The following is a 25362-nucleotide window of genomic DNA, read 5'->3' as shown; positions in this document are numbered from 1 at the left end:
AAGCATATCTGAATGACTGTTGCAGCACTATTTATAAGGAAAGGTCATTATCTCAGACTGCCTGTTAGTAATTAATTTAATGACACGCTGTTCTTGATTAAGCCTCAAAGTAACCTTCTTTTCTCTGTCCCACATGAAATCTGCAGTGCTTGTGCAGTTTCTCCAGAATTCTGTTCGGTTTTGACAGATTAATATTCTTTCATGTAAGTGGTTGGAGATGTCACCATGATATGTCAAAACACCACATCCCTTATTGACCATATACTTCATATACAAACGGATGCAGCCATTGAATTCTTTTTGGCCCAAGACTTCTGGTCTCATTCACTTGTATTGATTTTTAGACTTTATAAACGGCTCGTTATGCTGCTTGATTTTGCAAGCTTTTATTTTCTTATTATATTATTCTACTTATTATGTATGCTCATAAGCGCACTAGTTTGTAGAGCAAGCAGTTTCACCACTTTCTGCCATTTATTATTCCTAGTCATTTTCCCACATTGGCAACTGAATCTGAGGTTCTAAAACAACCGCCAAAACGAGCACACTTCCGCACTAAAGAATAAGGTCAATAGCAGCGGTTCTCAGCCCTGGTCTCCCTTAACCCACACACACATTATGCATAGTATGTTTCTCTTATCGCTTCAGTGGTTCCTCTTACTACTTCAGAGGTTTGTTGCGTAAGTGCCCTGCAAAGTGGACATCACAGTATAATAGAGGTGGGAACCTACATTGGTCCCACAACTTGGTTCAGTTACGAATATTATGCCATTGATTCAGTTCAGTTCGACATCTCAGCTTCACAGTGCATTGACAATGATTTCCATTAATAATTATATATTTTTCTTCACAACACAAGAATTTTTAAAATTAAAATCTAGAAGTATATTAATATTTATATTAGTGGTGGGCCGTTATCGGCGTTAAAGTGAGACTCTTATTGCGCGATTAAAAAAATATCACCATTAATCTATTCTCAAAGTGGGATTGGGAGCTGGGTCTATTCTGCGCAAGCTATGATGACTTTCACCTTGATATTTTAGCATGGATGTATACCTGACCGGTGAGCTGTCTGACAAAAAAAGTGCCCCTCTGAAACAAATCAGCAGTATGCCTGACTTCAGACTGCAATTCGGCAGTTTCACTTTAACTGATGAACATTTCATCCATGCCCCCGTGACAAACTGAGGTATAAGTCGCAAATAAGGAGTAAGGACTGGTGAGACTTATGGAACTTGATAACGCATGGCAAATTGAAAGAGAAAACTTCCGCATTTCCCAATGTGTTTTTGTGCGGCCCTTTGTTAACAGCCGCGTGTGTGGATCTTGTCGGAAAATATAGCGAAAAGTCCTACATGACAATAATAGTTTAATTGCGGTGTTTACTTTAAAAAAGCCGCTTATAAATGTATACTCCACGTGTCTTAATTCCATTTCTGTTTAGTTCAGACTTAAGTTGGATTAAGGTGATCAAAAATTGAAAAGCTGTTTGGAGCTTATGTAGGCCTACGGTTGAAAATTCATGTTTACCTGAATAAACAGTTAGTAAACTCAAGTACATCTTATTGAACATCATTTATTTTCATCACCAATTATCATAGTAGAACAGTTTCTCAAGCAGTTTGTAATGCATTTTGGAAACAGGAGATGAACCCCTGATCTAATGCGCCACCTGGCTTGAGAAACCTGTTTTCAAAGACTTATAATTTGGGTAGCACACATTCTGAATGCCTTCAACAGAATTCAAATGAGCCATTTTAATCCAGATTAATCTGGACTAAATTCAAAATGAATCTAGATTAAAAAAATTAATCTACGCCCACCTATAATCTATATATTATTTGTAAAACAATTTTGGCCTTTAATACAAGCAGTAAGATATATGAACTGTACCTTTAATTTGACCTCAAAGAAAGCACTCTTTTTGAATGTTTCAAACAAAACTCCCAATACATGCACAGAAGACAACACAAGCATTTTTTAGTAAATAAACTAATGTAAGTATTATCCCTCTTGCTTTTTGAGTGCTTTTAAGCGAAGTCTTATACCTCTATAATTGGTCATTGTCTTCACCCGCTAAACAGAAAAGGCTGAGATTGGCTTTAGAATTGAAAGTGCTGTTCACCGATGAGTGACACAGAAAGAACAGTCGCGGTTACAGTCTATATGTGCATAATACGTGGTTAACACAGGTAATGCATAATAGATAAACATGCCAGCCGGTCAAATGTCCAAAGTGAGAAAAAGTGAGGCAGAGATGGATTTTTAAAAGCATTTCCCCCTAGTAGTGAAATAGCGGCTCGTACTGTATGCTGTGCCTTCTAGAGTGTCAATGAAAGACTTTCCAGCAAACTCACAGTTGAACTGTGCATAATTATCTACCTTTTAAGTAGTAGGAGCTTTTAATATACTCACTCTCGCCATAGTATTCTACTGCGACATTGCACATAGGAGATAAATGACGTCAGTACGTAATAACCTGTTATGATCTATTACTGAACCGATATCAAATTGATTACAAAACAATACATTTTGACACCCCTACAGTATAATCTGCAATGATTTCAGTTAAAAAGTGTGCTAAATTCAAGACTAATGTAATTTTTATGCTAATCACATGACTACAGTGAAATAACCCTTCACACTTCCTCAATCATTAAAAATTTAGCAAAAAGCTGTTCAAATTTTTAATAAGGTAAACTTTAAGAGCAGTGAACACCATCTAAGGAACATGTTGATCTAAACACCTTCCTAAAGGCTGATTTATACTTCTGCATCAAGTGCACATGTATGGTCCGGCGCAGCCTTTGCCCGGTTGCAAACCTCTCGCCGTGGCAGACGCGCACCTCTCAAAAATTACATATTTTAAGCTCTGTGATTAGTCGACTTCATAACAGTGACAAGTGTGGGAGGTGCTGAGAGCAGCTAGCCTGATATAATGTGTGTTTACAAGTGTTGAGTCCCGTGGACAAACTCCAGTTGAAAACTGTTGTGTTTTGAATAAAGTTCTTACACATCCGCCGGTTCTCTCATCTGAATGAGTAAGTTTTAGTTACTTGTATGGTAAAAACCTAAACACCAGTCAAGTAACTCGACAGAGGAACATAAAAACCAACTGCTAGCTACAGTTTTTAGAAGTGCTAGCAACACAAACTGCACGCAGAAGTATAAATGCAGGACTACCATTAGGGCTGGGTGATTAATCGAAAAATACATAAAAACCTGCTGCCAGCTAGCGTTTCAGAATTGTTTTTGCAAAGCAAAACAAACAGCACGGAAATACATCAATGCACAGCTACGCCAGAGGCAGGCACCGTAGGTAGTTCTGTCGCCTCACAGCAAGAAGGTTGTTGGTTCGAGCCTTGTCTGGGTCAGTTGGCATTTCTGTCTGGAGTTTGCTTGTTCTCCTTGCGTTCGCGTGTGTTTCCTCCGGGCGCTCTGTTGTTGACCTTTTTTACCGACGCCATTATAAGGACACAGATTACTGCCTATTCACGAGTCCCACGGAAAAAGTGATTGACAGGTGGCAATTATGTGTGTAACTTATCTTTATTCATTTACTGTATGATTTGTTTGACTTTTGTTTCATTTTTCTTCGAACCGTAACTTTAGAATAGAAAATGTAATCAAATCGAGGATTTGGAGGATCGTGACACCCTTAATAAATTAATAATTTATTTACATTAAAATATTTGTTTACAGAAGATGCAAGAAATGCTATGTTTAAACAATTTATTACAGGGTATACAGGAGTTATTTTATTTAGAAGAGATACTGATTATTAATATGAAAAGTACTGAAAATAATTGATATTTGTATCTAAAATTTATATAAGAAAAAAGTAACTGTTCGTTTTAGGCAAAGTGTGTTTTAATTTCAGTTGTTCAACACTGATGTTTAATAAATAATTATTGATAGTAGATAGTGTGTGTTTCCTTCAATTATTTTAAAATCATACAATACACCATACATTTACACCCTATATTTGAAAATCTCTGCGTTTAGGGGTTGTGTCCAAATGCTTTTTTATTCAAAAAGGAACTTTTTATTGCACATTTAACACATTTTATGAGCTTCATCTTGTTTTACCTGGTAATTAAACTCACAGCCTTGCCGGTGACCATTGTTATTGCCATGCTCTACCATTTGAGCTAAAGGACATTTGTGAATTTTTACACATACCTCAGCTAGTGACTTTTCTCTACAGCTGAAAGGTGGCATTTGTGCCAGGACTATCTGTGTTGACTTTGTGCGTAGTAGTGAGACATTCTCACTCTTGTGAATTTCACACAGCTTTTACGCATCTCTTTTACTCTCCAATTACCATTTTAGAGGTTGTTTACTCTTGTCCCTTGAGCCTTTGGATGACTCTGTATTTGCAACTGAAAAAGCTGTCAAGCGATCGCCATCCATCCATCAACGTTCAGTGCAGTGCAATTATAGTAGGGAAGGTTCGACACTTCGGTGTTACTATGGCTACTGTTCCCATTGCACAAAAGAGCACTTTTTTTGTGTACACTTCAAACAGTGAAGTAATACATTTTTGCCTCAGCTGTACAATTGCCTGGCAAGCAGACCCACAAAGCAGCTATTCATGACATGGAGACTATAGGATAATTGTCAGACGAGTTTCGAAACTGATAGTACTTGAGCTCAGTGAAATATATCAGTATAGCTATGTTTTTATGCTCTTGGCCATTTGTAACATTAACCAGGATCGCTTTAAACGCAATCTGATTACTGATTATTTGTTTGATTATCAAGTGTCAAGTGGCTCATTGTATTTTTTTATTTCCTGTTTTAGAAGCATACAATCACTCAAAAAATACTACGTTGTTGTAGCCCAATGCTGGGTCAGAATGTTAGCTGAATCTTTCCACATTTGACTCTACTTTGGATTACAACTACACAGCGGTTTTTAGAGTGTGATTACCATAGGACCCAGAAGTCAGTATTTTTTTGTTCAGTTTTTCGATGCTTTCTACACTGTGGAGATAATAAGGCTTTAATCTAGCAAGAGCTTTAGTTAGTACTGAAAGGTACACAGCATACTGTGTTTGCAGACTTCTAAATCACTGCACAACCTGGGCTGACTTGCTGATGTTTTGTTCTAGGAAATAAATATAAGTGTTGTTTTGTTTTTAGCACCCAGCAGTTCTCTAATAGCTTTCAGAGCAGACACAAATCAGCTTGCTATAACACCACTTTCTTCCAAACCCCTCCACATGCTTTTGATGAGCTCGAGGAATTCCCAAGCCATTGTTAGGAAAACAATGTCCAGGTTATTGTCCTCACTCAGGGATCGTCACCTTTCACCCAGACCCCTGCTGGTTGCGGGAGAGGGTTAAAGAAGGGCTCTTTGTAGGGGGTTGAGAAGTGTCTCCGGGGCAGGGGATGGGGGATGGTTTGTTTGTGTCCTGCTCCCCTAGGGTTGACCATGGTGCGGTGGAGGAACGGGTTGGGTTCGTACATGTTGACCACCTGTTGTCTGGAGAGGGGGAAGCGTTCTTCTGATTGTTGGAGATTGTTGCTGTGATTCCTCTGATCTTTGTCTTATAACAGAGGCCCTGTTTTCTCCCTTTAACACAGTGATTCTCAAAGTGGGGGGCACATTGCGGGCCATCAGCTGAAAAAAAAATTAAAAATAAAAGTAAATGGCAAACGGATATAAGAGTTTGTTCATTTTCATCCACTTTTCTGATGATGGAGGGTCTATGGGGTGGTCTTTGCTTTCTCTGAACTTTTAGTTTAATACTGCAAAAGCTAGCACAATTTTCATGATTTACAAAAATATAAACATTTTTTATTAAAAGTCCCAGATCAATTTAACACACTTTAAGGATAAGCTATGTTATGTAATGACTAAAAACAATTGATTTCTTTTATTTCTGATCAACTCCTATGGGCTATGTTATAGACCTAGACACTTTATTCTCATTATCAGTTTTGACATGCAAAGTGTTCCCCCTGGGGTATGAAAAATTTCAGCCTTGACTGTAGTAAACATTGCAAAGTAAAGATTGAAAGTAATATCAAGTTTTTACATTCCTAAATGTTGCTTTGAATACAATAAAATGATTTCAAAACATTACTAAGAATAAACATTAACTAATACATTCTGAAATTTGTGTCTCATGAAAAACAGCAGTTCACAGGGGCTGCGAGATCTTCAGTTTAAAGAGGATGAAACGGCCATATTGTTTCAGAAATCTCATTTGCAGTAAAATATGTATTTATGTATGTAATATGAATGTATTTTGAAAATAAGATTTTTTATTAATATATTAATTGGGACTGCTTAGAGAACCTTCTACCCTGTACATTTTTTTCCACCTCTGATACAGATCCTAAGGCTAATCTGTCTCTTCGGCATGTTTCAGCAGCGAATCCTGCTGTTTATGAATGAGCTGACGGGCAGAGAGAAGGTGGTGTTCAACAAAGGTGTTCACACATAGCAATTTGGTCGAATGAGTTTTCAACCAACTATTTATCCGAATTGCTGCATCAATATTCTACCTCAAAATCTAAAATCTTGTGAGCAGAACCATCTTTTAATTCCCCATTAGACTTCTGGCCTTTGAAATTACTTGCCAGATTACACAAAAATGTTTATTAAAAAAGATCTTGCATATTTTTCTTTCTTATGATGATTAATGTGTTTCATTAACTGCATTTTTTTTACAATTTGAAACAAATCAAATTATCAATTATTAAATTATCATCAAATTAAAACAGGGTAGGTGACAGATTTAGTTTTTCTATCTTTAACCAAGGGTGTGACCAAGAAAGTTTGAGAAGCATAGCATGCGGTTTCATCACTCAAGCAGTCAGCTAATGCATAATCGTTTGCTTCTGGTATTAACATGTATTCAAATGCATCTCCTGAGGCAACTTTAGATTTTGTTGAAAGCAATTATGTCACCTTTTCTGCGGTATTTAATGCAGAGGACAATTATGTTTGAATGAAAAAAACCCAATGTGAATGTACAGTAAAGGATGAGAATGGCCATTGCAGTTTGAATCATAATCTTTTTTAGTTCAGTGTTGAAGACATTCACTTTGCCAAAACATGTCCCATAACAGTCTTGTATTAGATCAGAATGCACTGCAGAGAGTTGTGCTGTTATGGCTGCTTAAAAGCATTGAACCACATGAGCATTTACAAAAGCATTCTGAACAAATGTGCTTTTGACTACCTCTGGAAGTGGTCAAATGTGCACAAGCTCAACATGTATTAGACACTGAACATTTAGCTTCCTGGTGCTTTCTAAAGGAGAGACCACATTCATATAATGAATTCATAGATTTTAGGAACACTGAAGTTTATATTAAGGCAATATTAATTTAATGATGACAGTTTTTTTTTTTAGAAACTTTGAAAAAAAACATAATTTATTTTTATATACAGTTAATTCTAAAATATGCTTAGCTTTGCTTAGCTTATTTACTTAATTAGTACAAAATTATATTTTATATGCAGAGATTGTTTACATAATTTGGTAACACTTTATTTTGATGGTTCATTTGAGTATTAGTAGACTGTCTACTTGGTACTGCTCCTTCAACAGCCATTTAACTGACTATAAGAAACTTTGCAAGTACATGTTAACTTACACTAACCGTAACCCCAACCTAACAATCTACTTATCTAATGAGAATTAGTTGGCATGTAGATGCAATGTAAATTAAATTCAACAAACAGACCATCAAAATAAAGTGTGACCCAATTTAATCTAAAACATAACATCACAATGATGTTATTTGTCAGTTCAAATAAAAATATGGAACAGCAACAGAATAAGACAAAGTGTATGTAGAAACCTATATAATAGTTATGCTATTAAAACATAATAATACAATTACTTAAATGTGCAAGAACTTGTGTGAAAATGTTTTAAGCTGTGTGTGTATATATATATATATATATATATATATATATATATATATATATATATATATATATATATATATATATATATATATATATACTGAATATATACTGATGAGATATATATTCATTTTTTTTACAAGCCTCACATGTAAAAAAAAAAAAATTTATATATATATATATATATATATATATATATATATATATATATATATATATATATATATATGTATATGTGTATGTGTATATATGTATATATATGTATATATATATGTGTGTGTGTGTGTGTGTGTGTGTGTGTGTGTGTGTGTATTTGTTTACATGTGTGGCTTGTAAAAAAAAAAAATGAGTATGAATGTTTGTTTCAGTTTGTTATATTTTATAGGCATGGCATCATCCAAACAAAATGTCCTTCGACCTTTCTTTCATTTTTTTGCACAATCTTGTCTGCAGGAAACCGTAGGAAAAAAGATTTCAAAAGACATTTGTTCCTTTACTGTATCAGCACTGATCTCAGAGCCTCCTGTTATGTCTGTGTCTTGCATCATGTGATTCAAGCTGCTTCATAGTAACAGCCCAGCTGTAGTACTGCGTACAGCCAATAAGAATGAGGCATTTGTGTTGCTAAAGGACACAACTACCAATAAGATCTTTGTAGCCGCTCTCAATCCATCTTCTCAGTTTGACATTACATTACAAACATTACATTGGTTTATTTTAACTGCAATTTATAGATTGTTTATTATATGTTATGTAAATAATTTAAAGCATGTTCTCTGTGTCTCTGTTTTTTTTAAAGTGCTTTAAAATGCATTTATTTGATTGTAAAAGACTGTAATGGTTTGTGAGCTGTAATATGTGCTGTTTTTCTGCAGCTGGCCTGCTGCTGTGGATCGGCGGCCTGCTCGCTGTGCTGCGGCTGCTGTCCCAAGATCAAACAGTCCACCTCCACACGCTTCATGTACGCCCTCTTCTTCATGCTGGTCACGGTGACCTGTGTCATCATGATGTCCCCCACCGTGGAGATGGCAATGCGAGAACATGTGAGTCTTCTCCATTTGCATTTTTTTAGTATCGGGTTTCCTAATATGCGTAGAGCATTAAATCAGGTCTCGGGTCAGCAGCAGTGGGCTGCATGTCAAACAGCAAGCTGGTTTGGCATATTTCATTCATGTTTTCATAGTGACAGTATCAGAACTTTACTTGATTACTTTAAGGATAGTAAAGTTATTCATTAGCTAAAAATAATAATAAATGAACGCTCAATGTGGCAAGGAATGATAGTAATTTTGTGAATGACAAGCATGGCAATTCTGTGGTATTTTCAGTGGAGGTCTGTGGGCGCAGATTCTGTGTGGGGCCTTGCATCTCTGCTTCTGGTTGAACTCAAGCAGAATTTTTTTTCTTTGAAGAATATAATTTTAGAAATTAGTTTGTATTCATTGATGTGCAATAAGTAAGTACAGTGCAGTAATAACTGGAGAATCATTATTGTAGATGAATCATATCCCATATATTATCAGAATCAAGTTTTTCACTATTTTTTTTTTTTTTTCACGGAATCGCAAAAAAACGAGGGGGTCTGCCATTATGAGTTTAAAACATTAACTGTCATATGAAATACTTGTTCGGACTTGCATATATCCAGTTAAATGACACCATTGTTGCTTTCCCAGTGGTCAAAACAACCATGTTAACAGAAATATTACGTTTACCAGTGTAAAATCAATTCAGTTGGAAAAAAAACAGCACCAGAAAGTAAAGTAGATTTTTACTCTTAAATGAAAAAAATAAAAGGAGCTGGTATTTAATCCAGAATTTGATTCTGATTTATAGTTTGTGTTTGAATTAATTCTTGACTTGATCCAATGAATATAGATTACATACAAATCCTAACTGATATTTCTGAAAATAATCAGTGAGCAAAGGCTGAATAAATGAAAAGCAAGTAAGGGGATAGATCGCTCCAAATTGAAATAATACTGTCATCATGTACTCACCCTTTACTTGTTGTGAAACAGTTTGAGATTTTTTTTCAAGGTATGTTGAAGATAGCTGGAAACCTGTGTAACTATTTAATCCATGGTAGGAAAAACATATACTATGGAAGTCAATGGTTACAGGTTTCCAAGATTTTTCAACATCTTCTGCTGTGCTCAATAAAACAAAAAAACTAAAAGTGGTTCAATTAAAGGGTGAGTAAATGATGACAGAATTTTCATTTTTGGTTGATCTATCCATTTAAGAGCCACTGACCTGTAAATTAAACTCCTTTATATTTCAGATACTGTTATATTCAGATACTGATATATATATATATATATATATATATATATATATATATATATATCAGGGCTCGAAATTGCGACCATTTTGGTCGCATATGCGCCCGAAAATGAATCGATGCGACCTCATAGTAAATTTGGGCGCATTAGTGCGACCTGTTTTGATTTTTTTTTTTTTTTTTTTAAACGTGCTGAATCGCTCTTCCCTGCCGCTATATTGGTTCATATTAGCTGTCAATCACCCAAGGCTTTTCACTGTTAGATGACAGGGAGGGAGCTTTTATGTCCACGGGAAATGCAAACGGCTAAAGAGTGAAAACTTAAAGCACGCAGGTTTGCAAAGTGCAAACCCCACCTAAAGTTGAGGCGCAGATGAGAGCGATCATGACACGTGGTGAATATTGATCCGCCAGCTGAGATCAATCGAGTACGCGCTTCTTGGAGAAGGTGCCCGAATCATCATGCGTCGCATTCACTGCGTGTTCAGCGCAAATGTCCGCTAAAAGTCAAATCTAATACTGTATCATCGCCAAAGAAGCTCGCCTTTACTAAGTTTACACTGAAACTGCGTCTCATAACAAACAGCGGTATTGCGCCGATGGTCAACCTGCTCATAAATTGGGTCGGCTGACTCGCCTGCTTTTCCACAAACACAGAAAAATGAAAATCAGCTCAGACGGAACATTTAAATTGACACAAACTGAAACCAAAACTTTTAAAGAGTGATAGAAGTGAGACTTTACTTACTTTCTTTTGCCTATTCTTTCTTGAGGTGTATATTATTTTTTTAATTTAGTTAGGCTACTGATGACTGTTTTGCAGCTTTCAGCCTTGAATTTAATATTTTATTATAATCTTTTGTTTGTTTTGCAGCAGAAATATTATTTATTAAACTGACATGCATATATATGCTGTTTAGCAGTACAAAATAAATATTTCTTACTGCAATACTTCATTTTTGTTTGATGCAAACTATACATTTATTTTTCATAAAGTAACAGACTTTTTATAGCAGATAACTTGCATTCAAGCACATTCAAGGCAGCATGATGATGAGAAATGTAATTCATTGTTACTATTATTGTCATTTTCATCATCATTAATATTCTAGAATTATAATACATACACATTTTGGAATTATTGCACACAAATATCAATGTCATCTCAGCATTAGATAGTTGTTTCTGGTTTTTGTTAGTCCTAATTAATGTTGTTTTAAAATACAATAAGTCCCTTAAAATACAATTTGCAGCGGTGCTCAATCATTTTTGGTGGGTGCTCCTAAATTTTTTCTGGTGCTCCTAAATTTTTGAAGTTGGGAGCACCGGTGCTACCAAATAAAAAAGTTAATTTCGAGCCCTGTATATATATATATATATATATATATATAAACTTTATCATACATGTATTTTGTTCAGACAGAACAGGCAGTTTGGGACCCAGAGTGGATAAATCTGAAAATGGGGCTGTAGTGTATTTGTGCAAACTTTCAGTCTGTATATTTTATGAAATTATCAGCCCACATTAGAAACCGCATTACAGTGACAATCACAATTTAATACAGCGGCAACAACAACACCAGTGGCAATTATGTGCATGCTCATTTTTCTCATTTTTGTAAATATCTCTGTAGGAGAACTATTACAAATATTTGTCTGCTGAAAAACATTATCCTATTACTTCTTACAGTTGTCTCAATGTACAGTGGCAGATCCTGTTACAACAGATTTGTTTTTAAGAAACAAACAAAAACTCTGTTTGTACTTGCACTGTAATGTTTGTAACAAATAAGACTAAAGTTCTGTACCACAGCTTTAAAGGAACGGTTTGTCACTTTTTTTGTTCCAGCGGTTATAGATGAAACTGCACACTAAAAAGAACACTGTAGCAAGAGCTTCTTTTCCCTGCTGTTAGTCCACATCAGAGATAGTCTCATTCATAAACATTAATTATTTATAGGCTTATCATATTCAGGTTAAGACAACAACATCATTTGAAAGATGCAAGCTTGATGTACTCGCATACATACATACATTACATACTATATATTTTGGTCATTTTGAACAAAAATGTAATATGCTCTAGATTTATTCATTTAAATGGAAAAAACTTTTAAATTATAAACTTTTAAGATAAGTTGAATTACTTGTGTTCATATTTATTTTAATTTCATTACTTTTGTATATAATTACGAGTAAAATTGTTTTTTGTGTTAATTTTAGTTATTAATTATAACAGATTTTCATGAGCCCATTTTTTTTAAATAAATGATTGAGAAAGTCTTGACCACTGAATCACTTTGAATCAGTCTGAATTGCTCATAAAAATAATGCTGATTATGCATAATGCTGATAATGTTTTTTTTGCTAATGATTTCAGACTGTGCTAAAAATGAAGCAAGATTTGTGTACTTGTGGTTTTAGGCTAACTATTTTAGGCTAGCACCACCCAGAGTAATGCCCTGTTTACACTAATTCATTTTAGTTCTAAAATTGCATTTTAGAACCAGAACAATCTATGTTCTTACTGTCGTTTCAATAAAGTTTGGGAACATTCGTCACGGCAAGTTGCAGTCGGCCATGTTAATGGACAAACACAGGAGTGCACTATGTATGTGTTTTATTATAACATTTTATGAATAACATTTCACAATCAGAATAAAATTGATTAACGTCTATTTACATTTATAAACGTGTCTCTTTATGTGTCTAAGAGGTTGATAATATGCTTTACATAACATTCTGTCTCCAATGGTGAAGTGTAACCAGAGAAGCTGAGCACAAATGCAGAAGGGGTGGATCCAGAGCGGATCAAGGTTATCCATAACTGACAGGGTATCGATGAGCTGCAGCAAGAAAACAGGTCCAGATATGATACTCTTCATTATTTGTAGTTTAAGCACTTACAGTTTATTGTGTTTATATGATACGATACAGTGCATCCAGAAAGTATTCATAGTGCTTTACTTTTTCCACTTTGTTACAGCCATATTCCAAAATGAACTATAAATTTATTTCCTCAATTCTACACACAATAGCCCATAATGACTGTGAATTTTTTTTTTTTAAGTGTCACAAGTTTATAAAAAAGAAAAAAAAAACTGAAAAATCACATGTACATAAGTATTCACAGCCTTCGCTCAATACTTTGTTGATGCACCTTTTACAGCCGCAAATCTTTTTGAATATGATGCCACAAGCTTGGCACACCTGTCTTTGGGAATTTTTGCCCATTCCTCTCAAGTGCCTCTCAAGCTCTATCAGGTTGAATGGAAAGTGACAATGTACAGCCATTTTCAGATCTTTCTAGAGATGTTTAATAGGATTTAGATCTGGGCTCTGGCTGAGCCACTCAAGGACATCCACTGAGTTGTTGTGAAGCCACTGCATTAATATTTTGGTGGTGTGCTTTGGGTCATTCACCTGCTGGAAGATGAAACATCACCCCAGTCTGAGGTCGTGAGCACTCTGAAGCAGGTTTTCATTCAGGATGTCTCTGTACATTGCTGCATTCATCTTTCCCTCTATCCTGACTGCTTAGTTCCTGCTGCTGAAATTAGTTGCTGCTGTTGCTGAAAAACATTCCCACTGCATGACGCTGCCACCACTGTAGGGATGGTATTAGCCTGGTGATAAGCGGTGCATGGTTCTCCAAAAGTAACGTCTGGCTTTCACTCCCAAGAGTTCAATTTTAGTCTCATCAGACCAGAGAATTTTGTTTCTGATGGTCTGAGAGTCCTTCAGATGCCTTTTTGGCAAATTCCAGGTGGGGAGTGGCTTCCATCTGGCTACTCTACCACACCAGATTGGTGGATTGCTGCATAGATGCAGGGGTGATAGCGTTCCGGCACCACGCCGGATTTCCGGCGTACTGTGGCTGCGGGTAGGGTTGTGACGGTGAGGAAATTTCCCCACCGGTTAATCGACATGTGACAACACCGGTAATACCGGTATCACCGTGGGAGTGGGCATTTTTTCATTTCCTCTTTTTTTCTGATTTTAAATAGCTTATAAATGCGTGCGTATAATACTTTCACTTTCAGTTTTGCGGGAGTTGCCAATTCGGTGTCAATTGTTTGAATGGACGGAAAGGAAACTACAAAAAAATCCCTGTTATTAAACAAAACATAACTTTTATTTACATAACGAATAAAACACAACACTGCTACAGGCTGAAAAAACTGTGTAAGTTGGAACCATACAAATAACAACCATAAACGCCTATGTTATATATTAACAGCTTAGTCCTTATGAACAGTCCGTTTATAAAATACATTATTAACGAATTTAGGCTATTGAAGAATAAACCGAATATGAAATATGATCCTTGCATAATAATCACAACTAAACAAGCGAGCACTCATTTTATAATTAAACTATATGAAAAAAATTAAGAATTGAAACATTATGTAAAAAATCAAAGGGCAGGCTAAATAAAAGCGCCTCGTCAGAGCTAAACACCGCATGTGTCAGTTTACAGCTTCTGGAAAGATCAGACAACCTATACAGATCACACAATCTCAATAAACAACATGTAAATGTATAAATATTTCGATAAGTATTGTTATGGAATATTTATAACTAAATGATCTTGCTTTTTGGTTTTATCGATACAGCTTTGATCTCTCTTACAAGCGGCAGTTACAGGCGCAGCATAAGGGCGTCTCTGTCAGTGGCGGAATACACACAGCACTGCCAAGACGTTTTATTTTTATTTTATTTGTTGCAGATTTGCACGTTGTTCCTTTAAAAAAACTTTTATTTTTTAATTCTCTCAAGTTAATGTTGTCTATCGAGTAACTATCGAGTCCCTCGGATTGGAGTTCAGTGCGAATTAAGACTATTGACCAACCGCCCTGTAAGTTTAAACACTACAGGTCCACAGCTCTGGTGTGGTATGAATTTCACGTTTTAAATGACAGCGAGACATGCTACGTTTAGTTTTTATTGTAAAATATACATTATAACCCAGTACACGGTAAAATAATGTTTAGAATGGCTTGTCTATTGACGGCGTATAGCCGTTAATTAAATATGGTGAGCATATTTTCATTAAAATTAAAACACATTAATACAAATTAGCCACCCTTTGATTTTTTTTCGTTTACGTATATTTTTATCAAACGAAAAATGCAATGAATTGTTAATTTTTGTTTTCATTTTATTCGAAATAATAGGCCTATAATTTATAGGCTACACAGCTCATATCTTTGGCTCCAATTGCGTTTTTACAGATATCCTACCAATAGACTTTTTTTTGGCTCAAAGACATTTATGCCTGTTAATTTCAGAGGTGCATTTTGACAGATTTCGTAAAGGCTTCAGCTATTCTACCTGTCAGCTGCACCTGCCTAAGTTTTGCAACTTGACTTGTGTTGTGGCTCGATGTCTGAATGAGAGAGAGAGAGAGAGAGAGAGAGAAAGAGAGAGAGAGAGAGAGAGAGAGAGAGAGAGAGAGATCAGTCCTCAGATTCGATGTGTGGCCGCACGTCTCAGTTACTTTATTGCAATTTTTAATATTGGCTCATCTAAATAAACTTTCATATATTAAAAGCCGAAATATTGCCAGACAGAAGAAGCAACTTTCGGTTTTTGAAGAGAGCGGCCTCAGTTATAAAAGATGTGCGCACACACAGGATTCCATCTTTTTGGCCTAGACATTATGGATTTTTTTGACACACAGCAAATTTGCCAGTGTACATTTTACACCACAGGTGTTGAATTTAACACTTTTCTGGTGTCTATATGAGTCCCACCAGCCAAGTGTCCAGATTACACTTTGAAAAGTGTTGAATATGTACACCTCTGCAGTGTAAAATATTTTACACTTAGAGTGTAAAAATGCACACCACATTAAACATTTTTAACACCTGCAGGGCAAATTGTCCAGTGTAAATATAACTCCTCAGGTGTTAAATTACACTCTCTTCTGGTGTATATACGAGTCCCACCAGCCCAGTGTATAAGTTACTCTTTGTAAAGTGTTGAATATATACACTGAAGCTGAGTAAATAATTTTACACTAAGAGTGTAAAAACTATAAACTAGATATAGTGTATAGTAAATACTCCATCACCATAGCCAGGTCATATTCAGCATAAATTCTATTTTTCTTTGAACTAACATGAGAAAAATTAACATTTTCCACACATGAAACTCACAAAGATAAGTGTATATTTGAAAATTTTAACACCCTGGAATAATAACAAAATGTAAATAAATTCTTCTGTTACAGCCTTATTAAAATAAGTGTTTAACGCATAAATTAAGCAATCATGGAGAAAGTTACAAAACAGAATTTATTTTCTTTAAAATTCACAGCACAGGCAACATTAAATCACTTTACAGAATATGCATTTCATACCTGAAAACTTTAATTTGTCATTAATGTCATTTGTTAGACAAACATTTGTCACATTGAAAAAAATGCAGTGGAAATGTTTAATATTTTACTTGTCACTGCCAAACATAAACAAGACAACATGAGCTAAAGCCCCATTCCTGAACCAAAATGCTTTATAAAAATATAAAAGTAATTTTTGCATACAGTTGTTTAAAAAAAATACATGGATTAAAACCACAGCAAAAATCACTCAAAAAGGGGGATTTCCTTGAAATTAGTAATGTTCAACAAAAGCACACTTTCAATTTCATAAGCAAGCAAAAAATGCTGTCCATCAAACAATATCAGACGTTTTACTGAGCACAGAAATAGCATCTTTCAAATCTAAACATACAGGAAAGCCTCAGCAATGTACCATCACTGAACTAAAGTGGTTCATATGAAAACGTGTACAGGAACTATATAAAAGTCATTTTCCTCCAATCCATAACTTATCTGAAGGTCGAATGGCTTAAAAAAACGCAAGGTTTCAACATTCAAAAGGGAAACTTTTCTACAAAGCTCCTCCTTAACCTTAAAGGAGTGAAGATGTTCAACAAAGCATACAGTTTCAAATTCACATGTCAGCAAAAAATACTGACTGTCAAATGCAATAATATCAGTAATTTTACTGAACACAGGAATGTCATCTCTTAAATCTGAACAAACAAAAAGGCCTGACCGATACTCAGTTCCAAAACAAGTAATCCAAGAAAGATGATCTACATTACTTTCATTGTCAATTTGCAGTCTTTCTGCAATGAATTCACAGTCAATCAGGTCACAAAGCTGAACGCTTGTTGTAGGCCCACAGTCAATATTCTTAAATGGCTGAGATTCCCAGTGGTATGCAATACACATCTGGTGTTTTAGCGCTAAAGATTTGGTAATATTTTTGAAATTCTTCACACTTTTTTTGAAAAAGCGATGTTTCGCCTCATAACGCATTCCCCACACATGAACCAGCGGGCCTATCTTCCTGATGCATCTGGAATAATGGGTCATGAAGTGGTGCTTAGGAATGAGATTCCTTGGGTAAAGTTCTTTAAACAGTGTGTGGTGTTCACAAATCAGATGCTTTAAATAAATAGTCATGCCCTCTGAGATGACTGGAGAAAACACAATATTTATTATCTGAAGTAAAAGCAGTAGCAAACTCCAGTGTTTATCTCCAACTTCAACCAGATCTCCAAAAATTAAAGGCAGATTTCTAATAAGGCAAAATGTCTGAATAGCATTGAGACCCAAACCATTCCCAGCTTGTTCAAAATTAATCATTGTTGGTCTGTTCTTACGTTCAACAAAGCCATAGTTAAATGAGTAAATTCTATTGCTTGCAGATTGTGAAGATATAATGCTGCTGTGTGATAGATGGTTAAAAAGCAATTTCATTTCTAACTGTCCTACACCTTCTAATATATCATGCATTATATCGAATGCAAAATTGTCCGAAATATTAAAATACTGTAGCTCATTCAGCAAACATGTTTTTTTCACACCAAAGGATGATTGTGGACCAGCATCTGAAAAGAGGCTTTGACAATGTTGAGCATGTAGAAGTCTGTCACGCAGTATTATGTCTGGGTGGTCATCAGAGAAAATATTCTGTGAAGCACATTTGTCAATCAAACAAAAACGACAAAAATAATTTGAGTTAAAAGATTCTACAAATCCAAAAAGTGTGTGCATTCCCAAATTATCTCCAGTTACTTGAGCTATAGTTCCATGGACAGGATCCTCTGAGATCGGTAATGTAATTCCAGATGTCTCAAGAATTTTAAAGTCACGCACAATTGGATCCAAAATGGCATTAAAGCCATATCGCTTTACATCTTGTGTGTGAAAAAGTGCCAGAAGATGAATATTCATTAAAGCAGAGTTTACCTTTGATGACAGGTTTCTCAAAACAAAATAAATACTTCCAATCTTATGGATTCCATGCTTAGAACCAAGGGGATTCGAAGTTTCAAAGTCATCATAAAAGAGTTGTATCTGAAGAGAATTTTGTTCTTTGGAAAAAAGAGGATGTTCTTTAAAATAGCTACCATCACAGAACTCTCTTAATATTTCTCCATTCTCACTTGGCTGGACAAAATGCTTTTGAATTTCTACATTTTTGAACATAAATTTCAAAGTCTGCAATAAAGGAACATATACAAATTTATCAGTAATTGGAACCTGATCATATGTGCCTGTAGTTCTATTGCGCCTACTGTCATATCTCACTCCTAATGGTATTTCAATAGGTTCTACAACACCCCAGTTCTCAAAGAAATACTTTTTCCATTTTGTCTCAGTTGTGAAATTAGAGAATGGGTTGTCAAGATGGTCAAAATACTCTTCAACATCTGACCTGTGATCATCAGATACCAACTGAACAATATCCTCTCTGATGTTTGAATGCAATTCACTCACAAGCTCTTCCATATTTTCAGCCACTGATGTAATTACGTTGGAGGCTACTCCGCTACTCTGTAATTTTGCAATAACTGATGCACACATTTCTTGGGTTCTCAACTTTCTCTCATCAGTGTTTGAAGATGTTCCTGGATTTCCTGAAACTAAGTTGGAAGGTTGTGTTACAGATGCTGGTCCACTTTCAACAGAAGGAGCCGGGGAGGATTCAAATAAAGACATGTCAGAGAGCTCACTGTTGTGCCTACGTTGAAGATGTTTTCTAAACCCTGAATATGAAACAAATCTTAGACAACAATCATCCTGATTGCATACCAACTGTAATCTTCTGCCAGGATAAAAAGCATGAGAAAGTTTTAGATGGCGTATTAGATCATTGACTGTACTGCAAGTCAACTTGCAAACAAAGCACCTAAACATTTTTAAGCTCTGCAGTAGTGTCCTAATTTAGAATCTTGGCTCGAAGATCCCTGACTCGAGGGCTTTCATGAGTGACACCAACGTCAATGTTGTAAACCGTTGTTTGAAGAAACGTGTACATACTGTGTAAAGCAGCATCATATGAAATCCCGAACACATAATGTGCTTTGAAAAGCTCATCAAAAGCAGCCAGAGAGGACATCGCCTTGCAGGGAATGAGTTGTCCATCCACGATGATGTAATAGTCATGGATGCAATTCTTCAAAGTTCCGACTGCCAAGATGTACGGCTGTGTTGTCTGTCCTGCCCTCAGCACGTCATCGAAACTGCAACAGGACTGAAAAAAAAAAAAAAGTAAAACAAAAATTTTAGTATTTTACAAAAGAGGGTATGATGTACATCTAAGAATTACAGATCAAACGTAAATTTGCTCCAAACACGTCTGCAAAATAAATGATTGAATTCAGCCACAAAGTGTGTACAGTAGGCCTGTCACAAATTCAAATTTTTGTTGTACAATATATTGTGATAAACAACATTATTGTTATGCAAGACTATTTTATGCTATTTAAAAAAAAAAAAAAAAAACAACGCAAATCATATGGTTCATGAAAATTCATGGTCAGTGCAGCACTAGTCATTGCAAAATGTGCCTAGTTTATTAAATTATTTTATTTTTTGCAATCATTTACCACTATTTAAGTTAATATCCATTGTTAACTTGCATCTTAGAACATTTGGAACACTAATTAGTCCGACCCAAACACAAAGCATACCTTGTGGAACCTTACTATGTGGTTTAATGCTTCTTGGACACTGATCTTTACAATATTCTTCTTTCCACTTGAAGGTGGTGGAAGGAGATAGAGAAGCAACAACAGTGAAGACATGTCACTGTCCCACTCTAAAAGTCAAGAAAAGGAAAACATCATGGCCCATTATTTTTAAAACAAATGCATATGATTAATCACATCCTTTCAGAAAACACCATGGCCCATAATTGTTTCAATCTACATGAATTAAATCAAGATAATCTATGTGTATGACTTAAAATTACTTATAATAAAGCCTAAAAGCCATAAAAGAAACACACAATTATTGCGATACATAAATAACTACCTGTAACTTCTTGACTGCTTTCACATTGCTCTGCAGACTCGATCAGACGACTCAGATGAAATGACTGGGTCAGGGTTTTGGCTTCTCCAATTACTTTGTGTTTAAGAGAAGATCCCCACTTCTCCAGAAGCTTTGCTGAAGTCTCTACTCCAAACAGCAACTCAAAGTCTTGAAGCACCTAATGTTTTATATAGATTAAAACAGAAATGTCATGTCACATCAGCAGATTAAAATCCATTTTAAACCACCATCAGTTGGTGCAGCACATACCAGGCCTTTTGTGTCAAGAAACCTAGGGAATATATTGAAAACAGATGACGACTTTTCAGGATTGCGGATCAGTTCCTGGCGATACTGGAAAGTAGATTTCATCTTTGCAGCCACTTGCTCCAGATCAGAACAGTGTTTTAGAAATGAAATGGCTTCCTGGCAGCTATCTCCCTCTAGCTGTATCTCCGTTGTCAAAAACGCTCTTTTAGTGATAGGGCCCCTCCTCTCAGAGATGCCTTGTGGAATGCTGGTCCTACTGACTTGACTGTTGCGCTGAACCGTTTTCAGTCTCCAGGCTATGTATCCAGAGTTACCTTCTGGATCATAAAAATGTTCCTGCAATAAAAAAACAAGATGTTTTAGTTAAATTAAAAAGACACTATTTATTTTTTTAGGGAAAATAAACAACAACTCACATAGCCTCTTTTGGAGTAGGGATCTTTGAGGGAGGGGAACAGAGTCACTATTCCAACAGCATATTTAATTCTTATTTCTTTTGGTGGAATGTTCCTACGAAGATAAATAAAATTATAGTGTGTAATATGTATTAAACTGTGTACTTTATTAAAACAAATAACTAGAACATGGGTGCTGCTTCTGCAGAGTTTAATCTTTAACAAGCAATACAAACTTATGCTGTGTACAAACTCACATAGTACACATACTACCATATGAAACAGTATGTAAGCAGAGTACCATTTCCAAAAACAAAGTATTAATAGGACACTGAGTGAGAAGTATTTAGATAAATTACCGTCACAAAGATTCTGAAATGCACATATGCACACTTTACTATCCCATGATGAGGTAGTGAAGTGATGCAACAGTTTTGCTGCACAAGGTAACACACTTTGTACAACCGATTTTCATTTATACCCCACATATTAACAATCATTTACCCAGACTTTACTTCTATCGAACCTGCTAGACTTTTTTTATGAACACAAAAAGATAATTTGAAGAAAGTTGAAAACCTGTAACCATTCACTTCCATAGTATTTGCATTTGCTACTAACAAAGTCAATGGTTACAAGTTTTCAGCTTTCTTCAAAATTTCTTATTTTGTGTTCAACTGAATAAAGAAAGCCATAAGGGTCTGAAACTATTTAAGGGTGAGCAAATAGCAAGTAAATTTTCAGTTTTAGTTTAAATGTCCATTTAATATGCAAAATTGGACTCAAGTTTCTAGACAGTTCAAAGATTTTGATTTGAATGTTCAAGTCTGTTAAAAAGGGATGGGTCCCCCAAAATTTAGATTTCCTCTATTTACTCATCCTCAAGTTCTTTGAAACCATTGAGTTTATTTTTTCTAGTGAACACAAATTAGTGGTTTTAATAAATTCTTTTAGAACTCTGTAACCATTGATTACCTTAGCACAATCAATGGTTACATGTTCATTCATTCATTTTCTTTTCGGCTTAGCCCCTTTATTAATCTGGTGTCGCCACAGCGGAATGAACCACCAAATTATCCAGCATATGTTTTACGCAGCGGATGCCCTTCTAGCTGCAACCCATCAGTGGGAAAATGATTACATATTTACAACATTATTCAAATATCTTCTTTTGTGTTCAGCAGAAAGAAAAAAAACAAGTAAATGGTGAGTAAATGATGACAAAATTTTCAGTTTTGGGTGAACTATCCCTTTAATTGGGATGACAATGCATTGTAAAAACAGCTTATATTTATATACTTTACCCATGTTTTTCAATCATGTCTCCAACTACAGCATTCACAAGAATTCGCCTTGTAGAATCTGTGATTTTCCCAGTTGCTCTGTACTCCTGAAAAATCTTCTCCCCTGCACTTTTTTTCCCCAATACATCTTTTACAAGCTTAAAAACAAAGATAAATTGATCAAATCATGTCATAAGGCAACATTTATATAGGTTTTAATCATGTAATCTACCTCCTTGGCCTCAGTAAATTGGTCGTCAGTTCGAGGTCTTTTTGTTGAGAGAACAGAAACACAGCTGTCTGTTGGTGACACCGTTTTCATTTCACTTGAAAATTGAGAGGGTGGTGGGGCAGTAGAATCTAACAAGAAAATGAAATGTTACAAATACATAACTATTTAAAACACACATATTTGCATTTGCAGCCTTGCAAACCTTCTGTAGCCATAGAATCAACAATTGTCCAAAGTGTGTCAGGCTTTTGTTCCATAATATCAGCAAAAACATCTTCATCCACTTCAGTTCCGGTCTCGTCTGCCAAATAAATGGTATTATCTGGAGATATACCAAATTTCTCCTTGACTACACAAAATGGCATAAAATAAATAATATAATTAGGTGAATAGAAAAACAAATATTTAAATAAATTACAATTTTCCATCAGTTGTTTCATAATATCTGTTTCTAAACGTGTTTTAGGCTAAACTAATATATAGAGACATTAGCCAAAAAACAAAAAAAATGCCAGGTATCAAAAAAAATTGTATGAGAACTTACCTTCCCGTATAAGGGCATCATATTCCAATACTGGAAGCTTCATGTATCTCTTACGAGCTTGATACTGTACTTTAAACAGCATTCTGTTGATCATCTGGTTAGAAATAAAGGATATGATTATAATAGAGTTTGGGTAATAAACACTAACAAACAAAAAAAGAAAAACATTTACATAAATAAATATCAATGTTCTTCAAAATTCTAAGTCTGGTTTACCACATTTCTTTAACGACATGTAAAAGTAGACATCCAACTTTCCACAATATGGAGAGTTTAACATTATGTGGATTCTTGCAATAGTTGGACAAGTAAGAAAAACATTAGATTCAAATCTTTGCACAAAACCGGTCTTAGTGCAGGATTTTAACTCGAAATATAAAAAAAACATTGACTGGTTAGTACATTTTTCCTTCAAACGTCGATGAAAAATAATATTAGTAAATAGTAACATTAGACTTTTCCAGGAGAAAGATGATAAAACGAATATTAGAATATATTATCAGTAACATTTGCAGTATTAATAAAACATTTACCACAGCAGCAGACGTCATACACTAAATTGCTATCCTTAATGTAAAACGGTATAACTTAAAGTTAAGCTAATGATTTTGTTTTCAAGCAAAAATGGTAAGGAAAAACTTACTTTTGATTCTACTTGCTTCATGCATAGTTCGTTATTTTTCCAGCGTGACACGCAAGGCGTCGAGTCTCCGTTTGAAAAAAGGAACACTAAATCAGTGTACATTAACCCGCCTTAAAATCTTTCAAAATTATACGCACTAGCTGACGGCAAACGTAAAAGAAATGCTGTTAACGGTATACATGTAAGGATACGAATTCATTCTCCACATTCCCAATCAGAATCACTTACAGACATCGTGTACCATGTGTAAAATGCTCAATAGCACATAATTTGCGACGTTAAATAATAAATTGGATTGCATTGGTTGATTCAATCACATTTAAAATAAGTTTCAACAACATACCCATACCATTTACGCACAAACGAATAAACAGACGGTAAAAATTTAGATTTTAAGCATGTGTAAAGATAGGAAAGCTGTCTAAAACTAAATTTATGAGTGACATTTTATGAGGCATTCGCAGTAACGTTAAAGGCAGAAAGCGTAACGTTACACTCTGCAATACTCTCTTTGTTCAAATAAAATTACTACGTTATAATTTCGATAACACGTACAAAACAACTCACCTGTTTTGGCATTAAATGAGCGGAAAACGTGCTGCTGCCATCGCTCCGCTCCGTGTTGATGACTCACGAGGGGGTCCTGTATGTAAAATATACACTGAAGTGGTGTAGAATCCCGCGCCAAAAATCATTTAAAATGATTCGTGACATTAAGGTTTTACAAAAGTATTTAGGACAATTTGTGTAATTAACAAGTAGCCCAGGCGTATATATAACATTACAAATAAAAAAAAACTGATGTTTGTGCTATTAAAGGAGGAAAATGACGTACCTCAACACCTATGGCTTTGTGTGGCTGATGCTGTAATGGTTCACGGGTATAGTCCCACAATCCCGGATTTTAAAGTTGCTAAACCGGCTTCTTAATTCTAAAATGTAAAAATTCCGACTCGCGTGTCTTTCGATTGCTTTTATGTCAAGTTTCCGGCAGGAAACTGTCCAGCAGGAGCAGCCATTAATGAAAAGTTTATCGTCAAATGCGGACCGTATTGACTCAGTCACCTCAAGTTCCCGTATGTTCAATTAACACCGATGAGGAGTATGGAAAGGCAACACCAATAATACACACTGTTAAAGTCACAATTTAACCCACATCAGCGTTAAAAACAGTATATGTACACTTAGATTTTAACACTAAAACACTACATGAGCTTACACCAGAAATTCAACACCTCACAATTTGCTGTGCATTAAACACATAATCAAGTGGAAATAAGAACAGCTGAACTTCGGAAAAAGTCCTCACGTTGCCACGATGTTTCTCTGCAGTTGGATTGTCAATGGCGCAGCATTGCTAAATCACTCGTTTTAATTAAAAAAAAGATATTTATTATTAAACATTGTGAGATGATGGTCGCGTGAATTTTTTTTTAAATGAGAGTTTGCGTTGCGTATGTATGGATCTATCCGCGACCCACCCATAG

General features: G+C 35.3%; 2 protein-coding genes across 8 annotated transcripts in view; one reads left to right on the top strand and one right to left on the bottom strand.

Annotated features, from left to right (window-relative positions):
- Positions 1-25362, top strand: part of serinc5 (serine incorporator 5) — a 67503-nt gene that overhangs the window by 6427 nt on the left and 35714 nt on the right. The window contains 1 exon segment of the mRNA NM_213514.1: positions 8764-8931. Coding sequence (NP_998679.1) covers positions 8764-8931 — 168 coding nt within the window.
- LOC101885607 (uncharacterized) lies at positions 16453-24919 on the bottom strand. 7 transcript variants are annotated; one of them, XM_073951427.1, is made up of 12 exons: positions 24711-24919; positions 24443-24536; positions 23876-23940; positions 23233-23326; positions 22891-23037; positions 22689-22816; positions 22478-22614; positions 21195-21288; positions 20779-21114; positions 20509-20686; positions 20166-20293; positions 16453-19726 (listed from the first exon to the last, which is right to left on the bottom strand). In XM_073951427.1, exons 3-12 carry the CDS (start codon positions 23894-23896, stop codon positions 19412-19414), a joined length of 1578 nt encoding a protein of 525 aa, XP_073807528.1. In that variant the 5' UTR covers positions 23897-23940; positions 24443-24536; positions 24711-24919; the 3' UTR covers positions 16453-19411. The 7 variants fall into 7 exon arrangements, with proteins under 7 accessions (XP_073807528.1, XP_073807527.1, XP_073807529.1 ...); XM_073951426.1 differs by having other exon boundaries at positions 24443-24518; XM_073951428.1 differs by lacking the exon at positions 23876-23940.

Source organism: Danio rerio, chromosome 5 (assembly GCF_049306965.1).
Source record: "Danio rerio strain Tuebingen ecotype United States chromosome 5, GRCz12tu, whole genome shotgun sequence".
Lineage (NCBI taxonomy): Eukaryota > Metazoa > Chordata > Actinopteri > Cypriniformes > Danionidae > Danio > Danio rerio.
The sequence above is the reverse complement of the archived record's forward strand: the minus strand, read 5'-3'. Positions and strand labels throughout refer to the sequence as shown.